At 47.7% G+C, this 19,017-nt stretch overlaps 1 protein-coding gene across 8 annotated transcripts in view; it reads left to right on the forward strand.

The window, feature by feature from the left end:
• Positions 1-315: 315 nt before the first annotated feature.
• The window catches only part of LOC118233367 (ATP-dependent 6-phosphofructokinase, platelet type-like), a 31,999-nt gene continuing 13,297 nt past the window's right edge, over positions 316-19,017 (forward strand). For 4 of the 8 annotated variants that reach the window (XM_035429022.1, XM_035429024.1, XM_035429021.1 and 1 more), the window contains exons 1-13: positions 317-602; positions 4,551-4,624; positions 6,643-6,720; positions 7,165-7,354; positions 7,980-8,145; positions 8,251-8,295; positions 8,937-9,045; positions 10,480-10,575; positions 11,868-11,960; positions 13,574-13,699; positions 14,647-14,711; positions 15,239-15,308; positions 17,828-17,974. In XM_035429022.1, coding sequence (XP_035284913.1) covers positions 518-602; positions 4,551-4,624; positions 6,643-6,720; positions 7,165-7,354; positions 7,980-8,145; positions 8,251-8,295; positions 8,937-9,045; positions 10,480-10,575; positions 11,868-11,960; positions 13,574-13,699; positions 14,647-14,711; positions 15,239-15,308; positions 17,828-17,974 — 1,344 coding nt within the window. In that variant the 5' untranslated portion in view covers positions 317-517. Of the gene's footprint in view, positions 603-4,550; positions 4,625-6,642; positions 6,721-7,164; positions 7,355-7,979; positions 8,146-8,250; positions 8,296-8,936; positions 9,046-10,479; positions 10,576-11,867; positions 11,961-13,573; positions 13,700-14,646; positions 14,712-15,238; positions 15,309-15,926; positions 15,945-17,827; positions 17,975-19,017 lie in introns of all 8 variants that reach the window. The other 4 variants (XM_035429018.1, XM_035429020.1, XM_035429017.1 and 1 more) reach the window with 2 other exon arrangements.

Genomic DNA, 19,017 nt, shown 5'->3' on the forward strand with positions numbered 1-19,017 from the left:
GAAACCCGTAATTCACTGGAATCACAAAATGGGTATTTGTGCTTGTATAGTTCTTGAGGCACGTTTTTCTTTGCGGGCGAGGGGTGTTAGGGGTTCAAGACTTCGACGTTTTTACAGCACGACTGTGCCACGGAATTTTTACGTCATTAAGTTGATTATTCATAGCGATGAAGAATGGCGCTTCACTTCCCGGTTTCCCCTCCTATACGCTCGCCTTGCTGACTTTAATTGGTCAAGGTAGCGGCGAGCATACGTGATCCAAGAAGCTATTGGCCAACGAAACCGTCAATATATTATTACGGGGCTTAGCTGGCTGTACCTATCGAATACTTCTGCTTTATGCCTCGGTGCAAGGCGGAGAACAGAGAGCGGAGAATTAAAAGGGGGCGGTCGCAGCTGCTATTGAAGTTCACCCTTGCCGACAGCGGCACTTTTTCCCTGTAGTTGTTTATACAGTTAATTTAAGAGATTTCAATATTTTATCTATTTATTTTATTTTAAATTATATATCGCAAAAATGCCTGAACTTAAGAAATTATTTGAGAATCTGAGCGGCGCGGGGAAAGCCATCGGCGTTCTGACGAGCGGAGGGGATGCTCAAGGTACAGTAACTGACATTAGTAGGGCTGATTTCCGTTAAATTGCGGGCTATAAATGCATGGGTCAAGAGGAAAGATTGTCACCGATGTAGCCAAGATCATTCGGGAACGTGTCAAGTCAAAAAAAATTGATATGCATTCAACAGTGTGTTGTAGTCTACGTGATAGCCTGGACGTTCTAGCGATCTATATAAGCATATCCACAGGTTACAAAGGACTTACAGTAGCTAATGTTTCCACGTAAAATTTGAAATAACCGTTATAATGTCCCATACTTACTACAGAAATATATTTTTATAGATATAAAAAGAAAGTAAAAAAAATATATATAGCCTATATATCGTCTATAGTGTTTAATAATATCCCACCCAGTAAACGAATGAGCAAACTGACGTTTAGGCACACATAAACACGGAATTCTTGCATAAAAAGAATCCAGTCGGTCTACCATTATTATAGCAGACGGATGTAGCGAATTTGTACCAGATGAACGTCGCCTGCATTGCGGTGCGTTTCTCGTGCGATCACGTAGGTAGCCAGAGCCCAGCCTCCGAGTAACGCATGGCATTTCCACGGATCGATAATGTTCGCGAGGGAGGTGCCCGTGGCAAGATGCGCTTGGGCTTGACCAATTTGCTTGACGAGTTGTACTGCTCGTATAGTCAAGAATTCACAGAATGAAACGGTGTGCCTCCATTCATGATGTAACCTAAAACTTTTATTTCCTGAAACAGGAAGTCGGCAGCGGCTCGCTTGACATTGTCATCAGATGAAGCGAAATGACTAAAACGCGTTATTTCGCTTCCAACCTTCTACGATGCCGTATAACAATTCAAAGCTGTGTGCAGATTGCTATATTTGTATTGAGAATTTTTAAAGAAAAGATGCGCTGAACGGACGACGCCGACGGTTAAGGTTTCGTGATGACTGGGAGGTGTGTACGTGAGGAGCTGCAAGTCATTGCAGGGCTTCCAGGGTGCGTCATGGATGTGGAAATCCCTCAACATTAGAAGGAGCGTGACTTGAAAAGGAAGACTGGTTCAGTGTAGCGGGGTGTTAAGACGGGGTCGGTTACAAAATACGCTTTTCAAAAACCGACAGGTGTTTTCAGAGGGTTTTCAGACCGCGTCGTCCTGTGACGTGACGGTGAAGTTTTACACGGATTTAAATACATATGTAATTATACAATAATAATTATAATAATAATTATAATTATAAAATGTATTACTATTGTTATTATTATTAGTAGCACATTATTATCACTACTACTACTACTACTACTACTACTACTACTACTACTAATAATAATAATAATAAACAACTATGAGATGGAGTATTTCTCTTCAACATTTGTGGAGAATAAGAGACCTAAGACTGGCAATCTGTGGCTGTATAAAGCATAGAAACACAGACGTTGATACTGATCTCAGTTATGTTTGGATGATTTAGGATTCAGGTCCAGTGGTTCAAGCTGAACTGTAGGAACTTTCAGCAGAATGACACTTCAAGGTTACACGCCTCTCTGCATGTTGATAGCAACACGTGTGAGCTGAGGCAGGGCATGTTTGCTGCGCGGATAAAGAACGTTCCAGAAGTTAATAAAACTACAAATTTCCTCATAACTATAGCCGCACACACGCACACATGCACACGCACGTATAAACGCACACACGCACAGGCACACAGGCACACACACACACGCACAGGCACACACACACAGGCACACACACACACACAGGCACACACACACACACGCACAGGGGCACACATGCACACGCACGTATAAACGCACACACGCACAGACACACACGCACAGGCACACACACACACACACACGCACAGGCACACACATGCACACGCATGTATAAACGCACACACGCACAGGCACACACATGCACACGCATGTATAAACGCACACACGCACAGGCACACACACACACGCACAGGCACACAGGCACACACGCACAGGCACACAGGCACACACACACACGCACGGGCACGCACGCGCACACAAAACAGAGTAACCGTCGGTAGTTTTCCACTACGTGGCCCCCATGTTTCATGTATTGCTGAGAAGGATCACTCAGTTTTTCCACAGAGAACGGTTTGCTAATTGAGAGGAAACCCTGGAGTCCTTTGGCAGGCTAAAGCCTTGGGGCCTGTCTGCCGGCCTACATCTCCTCCCTTCTCCCCCTGCAATGAGCGCATTAGTGCTCGCGTTCCTCTCGCGCTCAGAGTTTGGGTTATCGGGCGAATCACGTCAGTGCATTTCTCAAGCTGCCGTGTGAACGCCAGCAAGCACACGCCTGTGCCCAGCACATACATGTACCGCACACGCCTGTAACCAGCACATACATGTACCGCACACGCCTGTAACCAGCACATACATGTACTGTACACGCCTGTAAGAACCCACATACATGTACTGCACACGCCTGTAACCAGCACATACACGTACCGCACACGCCTGTAACCAGCACATACATGTACCGCACACACCTGTAACCAGCACATACATGTACTGCACACGCCTGTAAGAACCCACATACATGTACCACACACACCTGTAACCAGCACATACATGTACCGCACACGCCTGTAACCAGCACATACATGTACCGCACACGCATGTAAAAACCCACATTCATGTACTGCACACACCTGTAACCAGCACATACATGTGCACACACATACATATATTTAAGCAGAGATGTCTTGGTTTCATACAGACCCAAAAATGAATTCAGGCGCAAAAAAAATATTTATGAATTCAGTCTCTAAAAAAAGACCTTTAGTTATTCTCAATTTTGATGAGTCTGTTGACAAGGAGTGATATATTACAGGTGCAGTTTGGTAGAAATGTCTTTCCTTGTAAGAGATAGATTATTTCAACTGGATCAATTTTGGGACCTCACCGTCTAATTAAAGCGCCAAAGAAAATAACTTCATTGCAAGAAAATTACTCTAAGAAGACTCCTAATTTGAAAGTTTTCTGCCGCCTGTTATTAACACATGCTACAGAAAAAGAATAACCTATTTTCAGAACGTTTTTATTGGATTCAACTGCGGTGTGGGAGGCTGACTTAAGATGTTAGCGTTCAACTGGTTATAACACAGCACGTAGGCTGCTTTAACGTATACTGGGCTCATGGGTAAATGATCTTGTTCGGTATCCTAGCAACCGCATTAGGGCATCGGATAGCTCCTCGGTGTTTGAAAACTTGGCGAGCCTTCTGAAACCAGACACGCCATTATTTATTTCTCCAGCGCGGGTCGACGGTGCTGCCGGGGGTGGAAATGCCTCTTTGTTGGAAATGTGGAAAAAAAGGTTTACGTGTGAGAGAGAGAGAGCAGCGATGCGTGACTTAGCATGGTGGGGCTCTGGCGTGATGTCTCCTTTTAAATGCCAGCCAGCGCTCTGTGGGAGGAGCCATTTGCTATGTGGGAGGAGCCGTGTGATCTATGGGAGGAGCTATGTGATCTGTGGGAGGAGCGATGTGCTCTGTGGGAGGAGCCACCTGGTCTGTGAGAGGAGCGATGTGTTTTGTGGGAACAGCCATGTGGTCTGTGGGAGGAGCCATGTGCTCTGTGGGAGATGCCATCTGGTCTGTGGGAGGAGCCATGTGCTCTCTGGGAACAGCCATGTGGTCTGTACGAGGAACCATGCGCTTTGTGGGAGGAGCCATGTGGTCAGTGGGAGGGGCAATGTGCTCACCAGCACTGGTTCGGTTTAACCAGTGAAACTTTTGCACCGAGGATGCATGTTGCAGTCTGAAGTCTTATGAAAAAATGTAAGATAAAATTAATGTTGGGGTTAATGAATAATTAAGAACAGAAAAATTGTCATGAAATGGATGCAGTGCTTATTGTGCGGCCCCCAGTGTATATAGTCACCATTTCAGGAAGGAATCTCAGAGTGTCGCCCTCTGGTGTTTCTGTTTGGTCTTGCAGGCATGAACGGCGCGGTGAGGGCCGTGGTCCGCATGGGGATCTACGTCGGGGCGAAAGTCTACTTCATTCACGAGGTGAGATCCAGACACAAATCTGTAAAAAAACAACAAAAAAAAAAACAGAACAAAAGTCACATCAATGTCCCGTTCCTCTTCAGCTACCAGTTAGCATAACCTGGAATCTACACATCTGGAATTGTAGACGTGTAGTTGGAAGTCTAGACTGAGAGACGTCTTGATGAAAACAAACCAGGATTACTGCAATATAGCTCAGGCTTTACCTGGATATTGCCTGGCTGTGTCCTAGTCAGTTAGAAAACGTACACTTTTCAATCAAATGTAGCAGGGTTTTCACCTGAACACCTAGACGGCCTTTCACCGACTTTTTACCACAAAAATGTTCACCGGACTCTGACACACTGCAGGTGAAGCCATCTGAATATTTGTTGTGAAAGGAGGGTGCTTTCGGCAAATGAACTTTGACCGACTACCAAGCCGGAGGGAACGCCTATTCATAGAACCACTTCAGCGGGATGGTGTGATAGACGTAGAGCCGAGGGAAGATCTTCAGTCTCGCGCTATCGTGAAAAAGGCCACTGCGTCCCCTCTTTTCTGTGTGATTCAGCACTTAGGTACTTCATTTAACTGTTAATTGGCCAGAGTCCACACGCCTTGCTTCCGTTACTGAAATTTCAGTGCTAGTTTGTACTTGGCAGGATTATTTGTTTGTTTTCTGAACAGGTTACTCTACAGGGTTGGAGTCCTGATCTATGTGGTCACTTCTGGCACTACTATCTTTACTTCACTCTAGTGTGTTTCTTTTGCACCTCTGCACCTTGAACTAATGCACTTGTTGTACGTCGCTCTGGATGAGAGTGTCTGCTAAATGCCTGTAATGTAATGTAAATTGGTCGCGCTTTTAAAAAAGACGTTAGAAAACCTGCAGACACTGTGGGAATTCCAGGACTGGCGTTGGAATCCTGTTTATAGAGCTTAGAGATTAGACATTAATGGCTGATGGCTGGTGTTTACAGGGTCCATCTTGTGTTCCTAATGGCTGGTGTTTACAGGCTCCATCTTGTGTTCCTAATGGCTGGAGCTTACAGGGACCATCTTGTGTTCCCAATAGCTGGTTTACAGGGTCCATCTTGTGTTCCTATTGGCTGGAGTTTACAGGGTCCATCTTGTGTTCCCAATGGCTGGAGCTTACAGGGACCATCTTGTGTTCCCAATAGCTGGTTTACAGGGTCCATCTTGTGTTCCTATTGGCTGGTGTTTACAGGGTCCATCTTGTGTTCCTAATGGCTGGTGTTTACAGGGTCCATCTTTTGTTCCTATTGGCTGGAGCTTACAGGGTCCATCTTGTGTTCCTATTGGCTGGAGCTTACAGGGTCCATCTTGTGTTCCTAATGGCTGGTGTTTACAAGGTCCATCTTGTGTTCCTAATGGCTGGTTTACAGGGTCCATGTTTTGTTCCTAATGGCTGGAGCTGATCCAGGTCTGGCTCTGCTCCAAGGCAGGACCGTACAGGTTGAGCTATTCTGCTCCATTGTTATGCGATTGACTGGCAACGTAGGAAGGACAAGCGCTGGCCTAGTCTCTTCCTGCAGACAGAAAATGGCCTTGTGGGGAATTGAATTCTGGATGGACCTGACTGCACTGCAGAAAGCACACCCCACAGTGCAGTGGTCATAGCTTTAATTGTTTTAATTGTGGGGGTGGGGGGGGGGGGGGGCAGCTAGGGATAATATATCAAAGGTGGGATAAAACATTTACAGCCATTTACAAATTGGCTGAATTATAAAAATAATAATACAGGCTAGGCTAATAATGCAGTCCTACACTGGTGATTTCCAGGAAGAACAAGCTAAAGCTAAAGATGTGACACATTTGTAACATGATGCAACAGGGTTAAAAGGCAGTCAGTGCACGTGTTAGTTAAAAGGCAGTCAGTACATGGTAGTTAAAAAGCAGCCAGTGCACATACTGTATCAATTAAAAGGCAGTCAGTGCAGATGTTAGTTAAAAGACCATCAGTGCATTTGTCAGTTAAAAGACAGTCAGTATACCTGTGTCGGTTGCTTCTCCTGCAGGGTTACCAGGGCATGGTGGACGGGGGCGATAACATAAAGGAAGCAAACTGGGAGAGTGTCTCCAGCATGATACAAGTGGTAAGCACACGGACACGCGAATCTAAGAACCTGTCAATCTGACCACACACAGACACAGACAGACAAACAAATTGCATGAAAAAAAATAAAGATAGCCCTTCCTTGGACAAAAAACATCACAGGTCTTGAGTCTTGTTACTGATGCTGCAAGCACAGTAAGAATATTCTGGCAAATATATAATTTGCAGTCAGAATGTTCAATATAATCATATTCATTTTCCTGCTGCTTGTCAGAACATGTAGGGTGTGATGTGAGTGAGATATGGTCATGATCATCAGCGATGGGAACATTTGTGCTGGTGCGGAAAACGATGTTCATTAATGTAAATAATTAAATGAGTCACAAGCACAGATACAGTCACAGAAGCACTAGTGGAGGGGAGGGGGATCAGGCGGGGGGGAGGAGGATCAGGCGGGGCGGTGAAAGTGCCTGTTTTTCGGCAGGGCGGCACGGTGATTGGCAGCGCCCGCTGTAAGGAGTTCCGCGCGCGCGAGGGGCGTCTGAGGGCCGCCCGTAACCTGGTGGAGCGCGGCATCACCAACCTGTGCGTGATTGGAGGAGACGGCAGCCTGACGGGAGCCAATCTCTTCAGGGAGGAGTGGAGCGGGCTGCTGGAGGAGCTCGTCCAGCAGGGTAACGCAGGCCACAAAGAGCATCATGGGATACGCAGGCCACAGAGCAGTCTGGGATACCCATGCCATTATGGGATACACAGGCTATAGCGCATTCTGGGATACCCATGCCATAGAGCATTCTGGGATACCCGCGTCATACCCAGGCCATAGAGCATTCTGGGATACCCATGCCATAGAGCATTCTGGGATACCTGCGTCATAGAGAATTCTTGGATACCCAGGCTATAGAGCATTCTGGGATACCCATGTCATAGAGCATTCTGGGATACCTATGCCATGGAGAATTCTTGGATACCCAGGCTATAGAGCATTCTGGGATACCCGCGCCATAGAGTATTATGGGTTACCCAGGGTAAAGTGGTTCATGGAATTTACAGGCTAAGAAACAACATGGGATATATAGACTAAAGAGGCTCATGGCTGATTTATGGCTATCAGGCACCCTCAGTACATATAGTAATGTTCCTGTGTTTTATAGCAGTACTCTTTCTGCTTGTGTAATTTTTGAGCATTTTCTTAAAGCCAGATTGACATGCAGATTGATTGTGAAATGAACAGAAGTTATTGGGCCGCCGCGTGCAGTGTGACTTAGGGTTCTGGTTTGCGTGTGCTCGCCGGGGCAGGCTCGATCGCGCAGGAGGCGGCCCAGACGTACTCCGCCCTGCGCATCGTGGGCATGGTGGGGTCCATCGACAACGACTTCTGCGGCACGGACATGACCATCGGGACGGACTCGGCCCTGCACAGGATCATCGAGGTGGTGGACGCCATCATGACCACCGCCCAGAGGTACGGCTGGCGGGGCGCAGCGGGCCGTCCGGGCCATAGGAACATTTAAGAAGGGTCAGTGGGAGTCTACTTTGTGCTCACACACTGTTTTGTCACGTCTTTCAGCCACCAGAGGACGTTCGTGTTGGAGGTCATGGGCAGGCATTGTGGGTACGTAGAAGGACGTGCGCTGTGAACGGGCTATTTATAACCTGGATTGTGATCACGTGTGTGTGTGTGTGATTATGTCTGTGTTTGTATGTGCGTGTATGTGTGATTATGTGTGTATGTTTGATTATGTCTGTGTGTGTGTGTGTGATTATGTGTGTGTGTGTGTGATTATATCTCTGTACGTGTGCGTGTGTGTGTGTGATTACATTTCTGTACATGTGTTTGTGTGATTATATCTCTGTACATGTGCGTGTGTGTGTGATTATGTCTGTGTGTGTGTGTGTGTGATTATATCTCTGTACGTGTGTGTGATTATATCTCTGTACATGTGCGTGTGTGTGTGATTATGTGTGTGTGTGTGTGTGTGTGATTACATTTCTGTACATGTGTTTGTGTGATTATATCTCTGTACGTGTGTGTGTGATTATATCTCTGTACATGTGTGTGTGGGTGTGATTGTGTGTGTGTGTGTATTTGATTATGTCTCTGTACGTGTCTGTGATTATGTCTCTGCATGTGTGTGTGTGTGATTATGTCTCTGCATGTGTGTGTGTGTGATTATGTGTGTGTGTGTGTGTGTGATTATGTGTGTGCGTGTGTGTGATCGTGTGTGTGTGTAATCACATGTATGTGCGTTGTAGGTACCTGGCCCTGGTCAGTGCTCTGGCCTGTGGGGCAGACTGGGTCCTGATCCCGGAGCTGCCTCCAGAGGTCGGATGGGAGGACCAGATGTGCCAGAAGCTGTCTGAGGTACACCTGGCGCACGTGTGTGTGTGTGTGTGTGTGCGTGTGTGTGTATATGTGTGTGGATGACTGGGAGGGTCAGATGTGCCAGAAGCTGTCTGAGGTACACCTGGCGCACGTGTGTGTGTTTGTGTGTGTGTGTGTGTGAGTGAGTGTGTGTGTGTGTGTGTGTGTGTGTGTGTGTGTGTGTGTGAGAGTGAGTGTGTGTGTATGTGTCTCTGAGGTACACCAGCCCCACGTGTGTGTGTGTGTGTGTGTGAGTGTGAGTGTGTGTGTGTGTGTGTGTCTGAGGTACACCAGCCTCATGGGAAACACTAGCACATCTTACTCAGTTATCTCTGGACAGGCTCTCCACTGTAATCCACAGTCTCCAAACTGTATCATTAATCTCCTTTAATTGTGAATACTTTATCAACTTTTCATGCATATTTAATTAGTTTTAACTGTGCTGACATCTCTTCACCTACAGAAGTTTATCTTGCAGTGTGTATAATTGCAATTAACTGTGCTAGTCGAATCTGTCGGTCGATTTTAGTTCTTTGCGTTATTTATTAGGCTGTAGGATTTTTTATTTTGTTTCCCGTTCAATGCTGTACGGTCTCCGTGAATGCGGTCTTGGGACTTTGTTTTATACGACGCTGTAGTTCTGTGATGAAAACTGGGGGAAGAAATCACAACAGCGAGGCACACCGCTCCAGGTTGCACATTATCACAGTGGCTAGAGGAGCACTTGACAGGCACGGAAACGCTATAACGCTATAACCTCCAGTTTTGTCAAGGACGCAAGTACTTGAAGATCACTTCAAGGTCAAAAGTTTAAAAAATGGGGCTCCTGGGACAGGAGCGGGTTTCAGAAAAAGACCCGCGTCACATGGCCACTGCATGGAAAACGCAGTTTCTGGGAGATGTCCCACCTGATAGATTTCGGTAAAACTGTGTCGGTCGTGGGTGACAGTTTCTCTGCGTCAACACGTGTGTATTTCCAGAAACTTCTCTCAGGCCATGTCTGCAGTTGCGGGATTCTGGACTCGTATATTCTCGATTAATTAATGTAAACTTCACTGCGTGCCCTGAGACGTGGACGGCCATGTCCGGTAGTTTATGTCACAGGAGTTTGGACGAGAGCGCCTCCGTGCGCTAACTTGTGTCCGTTTCCGACATAGAACCGCGAACGCGCCGCAGGAAGTCCGTTGTCCTTTTTCGGTTTCGTCTCCGCCTCTTTAATGCAGTGGGCGGGGCCAAACTGCTCGCCACCGAGCGTGATTAACGAGGTAAGAGCCTTGCGCGTGAGGCGCCAGCGACGAGCTGGTTTCCACGGTGATCCGCAGCCTTCTCGCACACAAGTCCCCTGCCTTTTGTAAAAGCCTCACGCTGCAAAACTACTTTTATTTATTATTCCTGTCGTGTTGTTTCCCCCCCCCCCCCCCCTTATCCTTGCAGAATCGCGCGGGGAAGAAAAGACTGAACATCATTATCGTAGCCGAAGGGGCGATTGATTCCGACAACAAGCCCATCACCACAGACTTCATTAAGGACGTAAGTGCTCAAGGACCAGCGGTTCAGCTCCTGCACTGACTACCACCCGCTACACGCGCAGCCCTGCCCTCCACCTGCTGTTTCTGGAACATTCCAGCACAAGCCCATGATTGACACCCCTCTGAGTTTCCCTGTCCCGCCCTTATCAACAGGCCTTTTATGGACCTCTCCTTTCATTTCGTCCAAGCTCTGCCTGACCAAAAACTGACAAAAAAAAAAAAAAAAAACATACAGGAAGTGGACATACTACATTGTCAAAAAATGTTTTTTTATTATTGTTTAATTGGATAATTTAATTGTTTCATTTGATTTAACTGGCCTTTCCACATTTTATACCGGAACAACTGGTTGATTAGACCAGAGCATGAAGCTTGTTGCTCAGTGTGTTTCCAGAATTTTTCTCTCAGTCGTCAGTCCATTTTACCATCACACGTTCTGGTCCTGCAGAAGCTGAACCAGTGGTGTGTGTGTGTGCGTGTGTGTGTGTGGCACTTTGCCCTGTCTGTGCTGTGAAAAGGTGTTTGTTCAGCATGCTACCAGATGGAATCCTTAAGAATTTGTTACTCAGGTTGGTATGGAGTGTTCGTGCTTCTTCACAGAACGTAGTGTAATGTATTAATGACCTCAACACGACTGAAGCTTTGCATGTTTGTTTTGTATCTTTTCCTGAATCTTTCAGTTGATTCATGCACGCCATTGTTTCCTCATTTTTGTCTATAAGACCGTTTCCCTGGTATTTCTGGTTGAATTATGTTACAGTGTCCTATCAAACCATGCAAATGGACTTATTTATTATGTTGTAAAAATGTTAGGGCTGCACTGAAATGCAAGACAATTTCACCAACTATGGCCCAACCGAAAAGCAAATCGTCATTCTAATTTTAAATAATTATACTGCACATAATTATAGGCCTCTTGTGCTGTTAGTTTCCATGTCTTGTTTAACTATACAACACTGTACAGTATCTAGGCTACACTCTTAAATCTAGTCAAATTTATATTTTGTTTATTTTATGCGGTATAAACATTTAAAATCATGTGCTGCCTGCATGTGAACATGTACTGTAAACCCTAGTTGTGCAGTATCATATCTTCCCTGATATCCAGTCCTCTGTAACAGTAGATGTATTTTGCTCGTTAGGTTGTTTTTACAGCAGGAAGTGTTCAACTCGCTGTTTTGTGCTGTTATCAGATACCGAGATGTTTACAAAGCACTTGCGGAGCAGAAACCTGTTCAGTCTGACCGTGACCTTGACCTTGACCTTGACCTTGACCTCGACCTTCTCCCTCAGCTGGTGGTGCGGCGCCTGGGCTTCGACACGCGGGTGACCATCCTGGGGCACGTCCAGCGGGGAGGAACCCCGTCCGCTTTCGACAGGATTCTGGTGAGGGGGGGGGGGGGGGGGGCGCGGTCCCCGTCCCGCTCGGCCGCAGCCGGGGGGGGCCCCGCGTTATTTAGACGCCGGCGTTCGGGACGGGACGAGCCGAGGCACGCACGCTTAACGAAGCCGAACCGGCGTGGCGGTGAACGCCCAGCTGGCGGAGGGCACTGTCGCTACGCTGATGCTACTGATAAGAGCTGTTCTCTGCGAGAACTGTCGCCAAACACTTAGAGACACGTTACTCACACACATTACTCAGACATGTTACTCACACCGCTTATGTTTACAATTCAAGCGCAGCAGTCAAGCGCGAGCAAACACGCCTCAAACACTGGGGTTTGCACAAAAAAGGGCGCTAGCCTCTTAGCGTGATTGTAGCATTGGAGGCTAACGTGTAGCAAGCACACAAGTAAAAAAAAAAAAACGAAAAAAAACTGCAACATGGTGGTTTTCACGCTGCGGCCTGTTTGAAACACTGATCAATATCTAAAGAGTTGAAGTATTTCCAGTGCAGGCTTGGCTCAGATATTGTGCATAAACTTGCGCTTCGTAAGGGTGTGTACTGAGAAGGTAATGTGAGAACATGAAGAGATTAAAAAGAATGGCCTCAATTAAAGAACTGGCCTCTTGTGGTGTAGAAGTATATTACAGGATATTACGCTACATTCATCACACAGAGACTCTTATAATGTAATAAAACATAAGTGTCTGAGTTATATGACCAGCAGTGACAGGCCTGACTAACAGTAGCAACATTCCCAGACCAGCGACAGAAGCACTAGTTAAATTTGCTAACGTAGGACCAAAATACATGTTGGGAATACATGTTTCCACCATAACATATAAAAAAATATAGGGCAGCAGTGTAGCACAATGGGGAACTGGTCTTGTAACCTAAAGGTCACAGGTTCGATTCCCAGGTTGGATACTGTCGTTGTACCCTTGAGCAAGGTACTTAACCTGCATTGCTTCAGTATACAGCAGTATGTCCAGCTGTTTAACTGCATGCATTGTAGGTGCTGTGTAAAAGTTGTGTAAATTGCTCTGGATAGGGGCGTCTGCCTGTAATGTAATGTAAAATGGGACAGAATGACAGAAGCTCCGCCCCCCCAGTCCCCCTGCTCCCCCCAGGCCAGTCGGATGGGTGTGTGTAATGTAATGTAACTGCTCCCCTGTCCCCCCGCCCCCCCCAGGCCAGTCGGATGGGTGTGTGTAATGTAATGTAAGCGCCCCCCTGTCCCCCCGCCCCCCCCCAGGCCAGTCGGATGGGTGTGTGTAATGTAATGTAACCGCCCCCCCCGCCCCCCCGCCCCCCCCAGGCCAGTCGGATGGGTGTGTGTAATGTAATGTAACCGCCCCCCCGCCCCCCCCAGGCCAGTCGGATGGGTGTGTGTAATGTAATGTAACCACCCCCCCGCCCCCCCGCCCCCCCCAGGCCAGTCGGATGGGTGTGTGTAATGTAATGTAACCGCCCCCCCCGCCCCCCCCAGGCCAGTCGGATGGGTGTGTGTAATGTAATGTAACCACCCCCCCGCCCCCCCGCCCCCCCCCAGGCCAGTCGGACGGGTGTGTGTAATGTAATGTAACCACCCCCCCGCCCCCCCGCCCCCCCCCAGGCCAGTCGGATGGGGGTGGAGGCGGTGCTGGCGCTGCTGGAGGCCTCTGTGGACACGCCCGCCTGCGTGGTGTCGCTCTGCGGGAACCAGGCCGTGCGGCTGCCCCTCATGGAGTGCGTGCAGATGGTAAGAGCTGGAGCTCCGCCAGGCCCCGCTCTCTCGCTCTCTCTCTCTATCTCTATCGCTCCATCTCTCTCTCCCTCCGACTCCCCCTCTCCCTCCGTCTCCCCTCTCTCTCTCCATCTCTCTCTCTCTAGTTCTCCCTCCACCTCCCCCTCTCTCTCTCTCTCTCTATCGCTCCATCTCTCTCCCTCCGTCTCCCCCTCTCTCCCGGTCTCTCTCTCCCTCTGCCTCCCCCTCTCTCTCTCTAGTTCTCCCTCCACCTCCCCCTCTCTCTCTCTCTCTCTGCCTTCCCCCCCTCCATCTCCCCCCCCCGTCTCTCTATCTCTCCCTCTCTCTCCTTCTGCCCCCTCTCTCTCTCTTTGGCCCCTAGCATTCCTCTCCCTCTCTCTCTCTCCCCATCTCTCTTTCTCCTCCCCCTCCCTCCCTCCCTCTCTCTCTGTATCTTTAGTGTTCCTCTCTCTCTCTTTCTCTCCCCCCTCCCTCTCTCACTGATAAATGGAGGTTTTTTTTTTGAAACTCACTTGGCCGTGGTGACAGCGGCTGTTCTCGAGAGCTCGTTAACGTGGCCCAGAGGAACGTGCCCTTCTTTTGGGTCCTTTCAGGGGAGTCAGTTCTACCCCAGCACCATCAAGTGGTAATTACAGGGAAGAAAAACTGTGTCAAACTGTGCGTGTGTTCTGGGGGGGGGGGGGGGGGGGGGGGGGGGGGGGGGGGGGGTTGAAGGTCGGTACATATTCAGGTCCAACAGTCAGGAGTAATGGAGTTTGATCGCTGAATAAAAGCTTAACTCTGACTCCTTTCAAATTTACTTTGAACATTCTCATCCTCATTAGATGCACTTTAGAACGTGTTTTTGGGTGGAAGGTGGATACACGAGGCCCACTGTGTGTAGACCATGGCATTGTGGAGAGAGGGGGGAAAGGCTAACAGAACGGTATTTTTGAAAACAGACCCAGGAGGTGCAGAAGGCCATGGATGAGAAGAGGTTTGAGGAGGCTGTACGACTGCGGGGAAGGTACTGTATCAGCTGCTCTGCGTCACGACAACGTCAACAACCAATCAGAGGAGGGGAGGGGGGGAGAAGCAATGTCATTATGATACGCGAGTGGGGGCATATTCTGCTTCACTGGCTGAATGGCTAATGTAGCCACAGTAGAGAGGCCAGCTCATTAAGGTCTGCATGGTGGGACCCCAGGGACTAGAGTACCGCTCTGGCCTAACCTCGGCTAGACCAGAACACAGGACGCACAAATGACCCGTGTGGTTACCCGTTTTATATTTGATTTCCGTTACATCTTAATGTTGTTTTAACGTCTGAAACGACTGTGTAATCTACTGTAAGACTGCAGTGTCATCGGCTACTGCACGTCAACGGTTCACAATGACGTTTTCCTGGATATTTCCAGGCATAGAAAACCTGTTTATAAAACATAGTCATGTGTTTTAGAAGAATGGTTTTTAGCATAATGAAGTAATGGATGTTGTCTGCTGTTTTTCTCTTTTTTTAAAACAATGTTTTTTTTTTTTCCCATGATCCTTCAGGAGTTTTGAGAACAATCTGAACACTTACAAACTGCTGGCTCACCGCAGACCGGACTCTGAGCTTCCGCACGTGAGTCACCTGTTTGCTTTAAAAGCAGACCATTTTACAGCCACGTCGACAACAGTTCTGTTGAACACGCGCAGACGTCCAGGCCTCTAATCTGTCTCTGTATCTTTCTAGCCGCCCTTTAATGTGCACCTTTAGGACCAGGTATACTCAGCACGGAGCTAGCCTGCACATGCAGAGCCGTTAGCCTACAGATGCATAGCTGTTATGCATTTTTGGCGGTATGGCGGGTCTTAGCCTGCAGATGCACAGCCCTTATGCATCTGTGGTGGTATGGCGGGTCATAGCCTGCACATGCAGAGCCCTTATGCATCTGTGGCGGTATGGAGGGTCTTAGCCTGCACATGCAGAGCCCTTATGCATCTGTGGCGGTATGGAGGGTCTTAGCCTGCACATGCAGAGCCCTTATGCATCTGTGGTGGTATGGCGGGTCATAGCCTGCACATGATTAGCTGGTATGGCGGGTCATAGCCTGCACATGATTAGCTGGTATGGCGGGTCATAGCCTGCACATGATTAGCTGGTATGGCGGGTCATAGCCTGCACATGATTAGCTGGTATGGCGGGTCTCTCTGTGATGCTAACGCCGGTGTGCTGTTTCTGTCCTCCCTTGCCCATCAGGACGGTTCGTCTCGTAGAGTACGTACTGATCTGCGTCCGGCTCCGAGTGTCCCAGTAGCTCCTGCGGGCTCTCGCTGGCTTCCTCCCCTGCATGGCTCAGAGTCCTCGGCTTTTTACGGGTCCTCACAGGCCAAACCCGCCTTTATGTAAATTCTGTATTTCCACCGCAAAGGAAAAATTACTGTGGGCTACTTCATGCTGTTCACGGGAAATCCATCGCACCCCCATAACTGCTAAAAATTGCTGAAAGTATTTAACCTAAATTTGGCTGACCCCTTTATGGCAACTAGTACTTCTGAAAGCACTGTTTAAAAATAATGACATTGGTGCTTTCATAATTAATGTTTTGGTTGGGCTGCATAATCCGCAATCACTTATGAAGCAGTCTGTGTCATGTTCAAGGGAGACAAGTTTAACTAACATGCTTTATGGATCAGAATCAGTTGAATTTAGTCCAGTGGAGACCTTTTTTTTTGTGAATGAGAGCCAGTTGTTTAACTTTTTGGGATGCTGCATAATCGAAGCAATGCCAACCTGTTTGCTTGCTTTAATTTATGGGATGGCTCCTTAGACTTAGTTCACGGTCTGGACTGTAACAGTGCCACAAGGAAAGGAAAGGAATGAGGTAATGCCTCCTGCTTCTGCTGCCAGTGCACACTGCTGATATATGTGGCTCGGCGTGCTAGAAGCTTCCGTGTCGCTTAACAGAGCTTCCCCGCTGGAACGCGTGCTTGTGCATCGTGAACTGAAAGGGGTGTATTCCTGCCACTCACCCCAATGCACGCTGGGATAGGCTCCAGCAACCCCCATATATACCCGCTTATCCTGGCTATGCCCAAGGTAAGCAGGTGTAGATGAGGGATGGATGGATAGATAATGGATGGATGGAGGATGGATGGATAATGGACGGATGGAGGATGGATGGATAGATAATGGATGGATGGAGGATGGATGATAGATAATGGACAGGAGGAGGATGGATGGATAGATAATGGATGGATGGAGGATGGATGGATAATGGATGGGAGGAGGATGGATGGATAGATAATGGATGGATGGAGGATGGATGGATAGATAATGGACAGGAGGAGGATGGATGGATGGAGGATGGATGGATAAATAATGGATAGACTAAGCTCTGCGGCTCGGCCTAACAGCAGTTACTTAGCCTATGAAGCTACGCGCATCGTGATGAGGCTGTTAATGAAGTGACTGTGTGACGCATGTGAAATAAAGACATCGCTTACCATTCAACAGATTGCACCTCAGAGCGCTAACTTGTTAGCGGGTTTTCAAATTTCCTTCTGAAATTCATCTTTCAGTTCACCTTGCTTTCTTACAGCGCTTAAAATGTTTCAGCAAGCCTCTTAGTCTCCACACAATGCCTTACTGTACACTGGCTTCACATTTTAATTATATGGGAATTATATTCATTGTCCTATTTATAGTGCGAAATATGTTTGGCTCGTGCTTTTTTAAAGGAAGGTGCCGTACGGAAGGCCCACTCCACCAGGGAAGGAGAGGGTTGAGTTAGCACAGCGCTAACACAGCGAAAATGCACCTATCAATCATATCACAAAATATAAATGACTAAATACCTCCCAAAAAAATGTATCAACAACCTATAATCAAACTGCTGTAAGCGTTGGTTGCTTTGAAAGTAGCAGGTATAACTCCATACAGTTAGATAGTTTATGGTTTATTATTATTATTATTATTATTATTAATAATAATAATAATAATAATAGTATTATAATCATTATTATATATGAAATGCATACATGCAGGCGCACACTTGCCGGTCTGCTCTCTGGCGCCATCTGGTGGTGCGGCTGCGCGTGGCCGTTGCGCGGCGGTGTGTTTGCGTTTGTGTGACCGCGCCCTGCCCTGTGGCTCTGCAGAGCTCCTTCAACGTGGCGGTGCTGAACGTGGGCGCGCCCGCCGCGGGCATGAACGCCGCCGTGCGCTCCGCCGTCCGGGTGGGCATCACCGAGGGGCACACCATGTTCGCCGTCAGCGACGGGTTCGAGGGCTTCGCCAGGGGCCAGGTAAGCGTCACATCGCCTCAGGAAAAACGTTACATAACACTGCATGCATTTGGCAGACGCTTTTTATCCAAAGCGTATGTACAATAAGTGCGTACCGAAGGTCATTGGAATGACTACAAAACGCAGGTCCCATAAGGTACAATACTCATTATGTAACAGCTATTCGTAGCCATGAACTTATTAAGTCCAGCTCACACGGTAGGCATTACTCTCTGACCTTACCTATGCTAAGTGAAACTAGGAGGCATGATGAGCTACAACATCAAGATATAATGATACAAAGTACAAGTGCTGGATGGAGCGCTCATGTGACGCACGCACATCCACGCAGTGTTCGAACAGCCATTACTGCAACTGAGCCGAAGGAATGTTTTTATTTTATGTGGTACATATATGTAGTGCAGTGTGTGCAGAATGTGGATTCATGCTGACTAGTGATGAACATGGTCTGTTGGGACAGAGAGAGTGTGCACAGTGTAACTGTGTCAAAGTGTGGTGACAGGGCACAGCTTAACTGTGTCAAAAGCGTGTGCTGACGCATTTGACGGGGTGAGAGCTGTGTCACCTTTAGGGATTAGTTGGAGATAGATGGAACATAAGCCACTGGGATTACTGTAAGCCAATCACTCTCCCTGACCGACCGTCCTGGTCCTGTGTGCTGTAAGGACACGCAGAGAGGTCCTTACCGACGACTTAGTCAGCACTGCTGACTAGCTACCTAAACCTGTATGCGCTCACAGTACGTGTGAGAGTCGCTCTGGATAAGGGCTTCTGCTAAATGCCTAAAAGCAATCTTAAGGACATAAAACAGGGACCATTTATTTCATTAATATTTACTTCAGTAATTACTCAGCGCTCTTTTGGCTCCAGTGTGCTTCTCCACTAAGAGCTGGGTTCATGTAGAGTTGCTGTGTGTCGTGTGCTGTAATTGACTGAAAGGTTGTCGTGCCCAAATAAATGATAAAAGAAAAAAAAGACAATTGTAATGACCGTCTAAGATGTCTGAGTGTTCTCAGCTGTCATTTTGGGGCTTGTATTAAGAC

This window comes from Anguilla anguilla, chromosome 8, assembly GCF_013347855.1.
Source record: "Anguilla anguilla isolate fAngAng1 chromosome 8, fAngAng1.pri, whole genome shotgun sequence".
Classification (NCBI taxonomy): domain Eukaryota; kingdom Metazoa; phylum Chordata; class Actinopteri; order Anguilliformes; family Anguillidae; genus Anguilla; species Anguilla anguilla.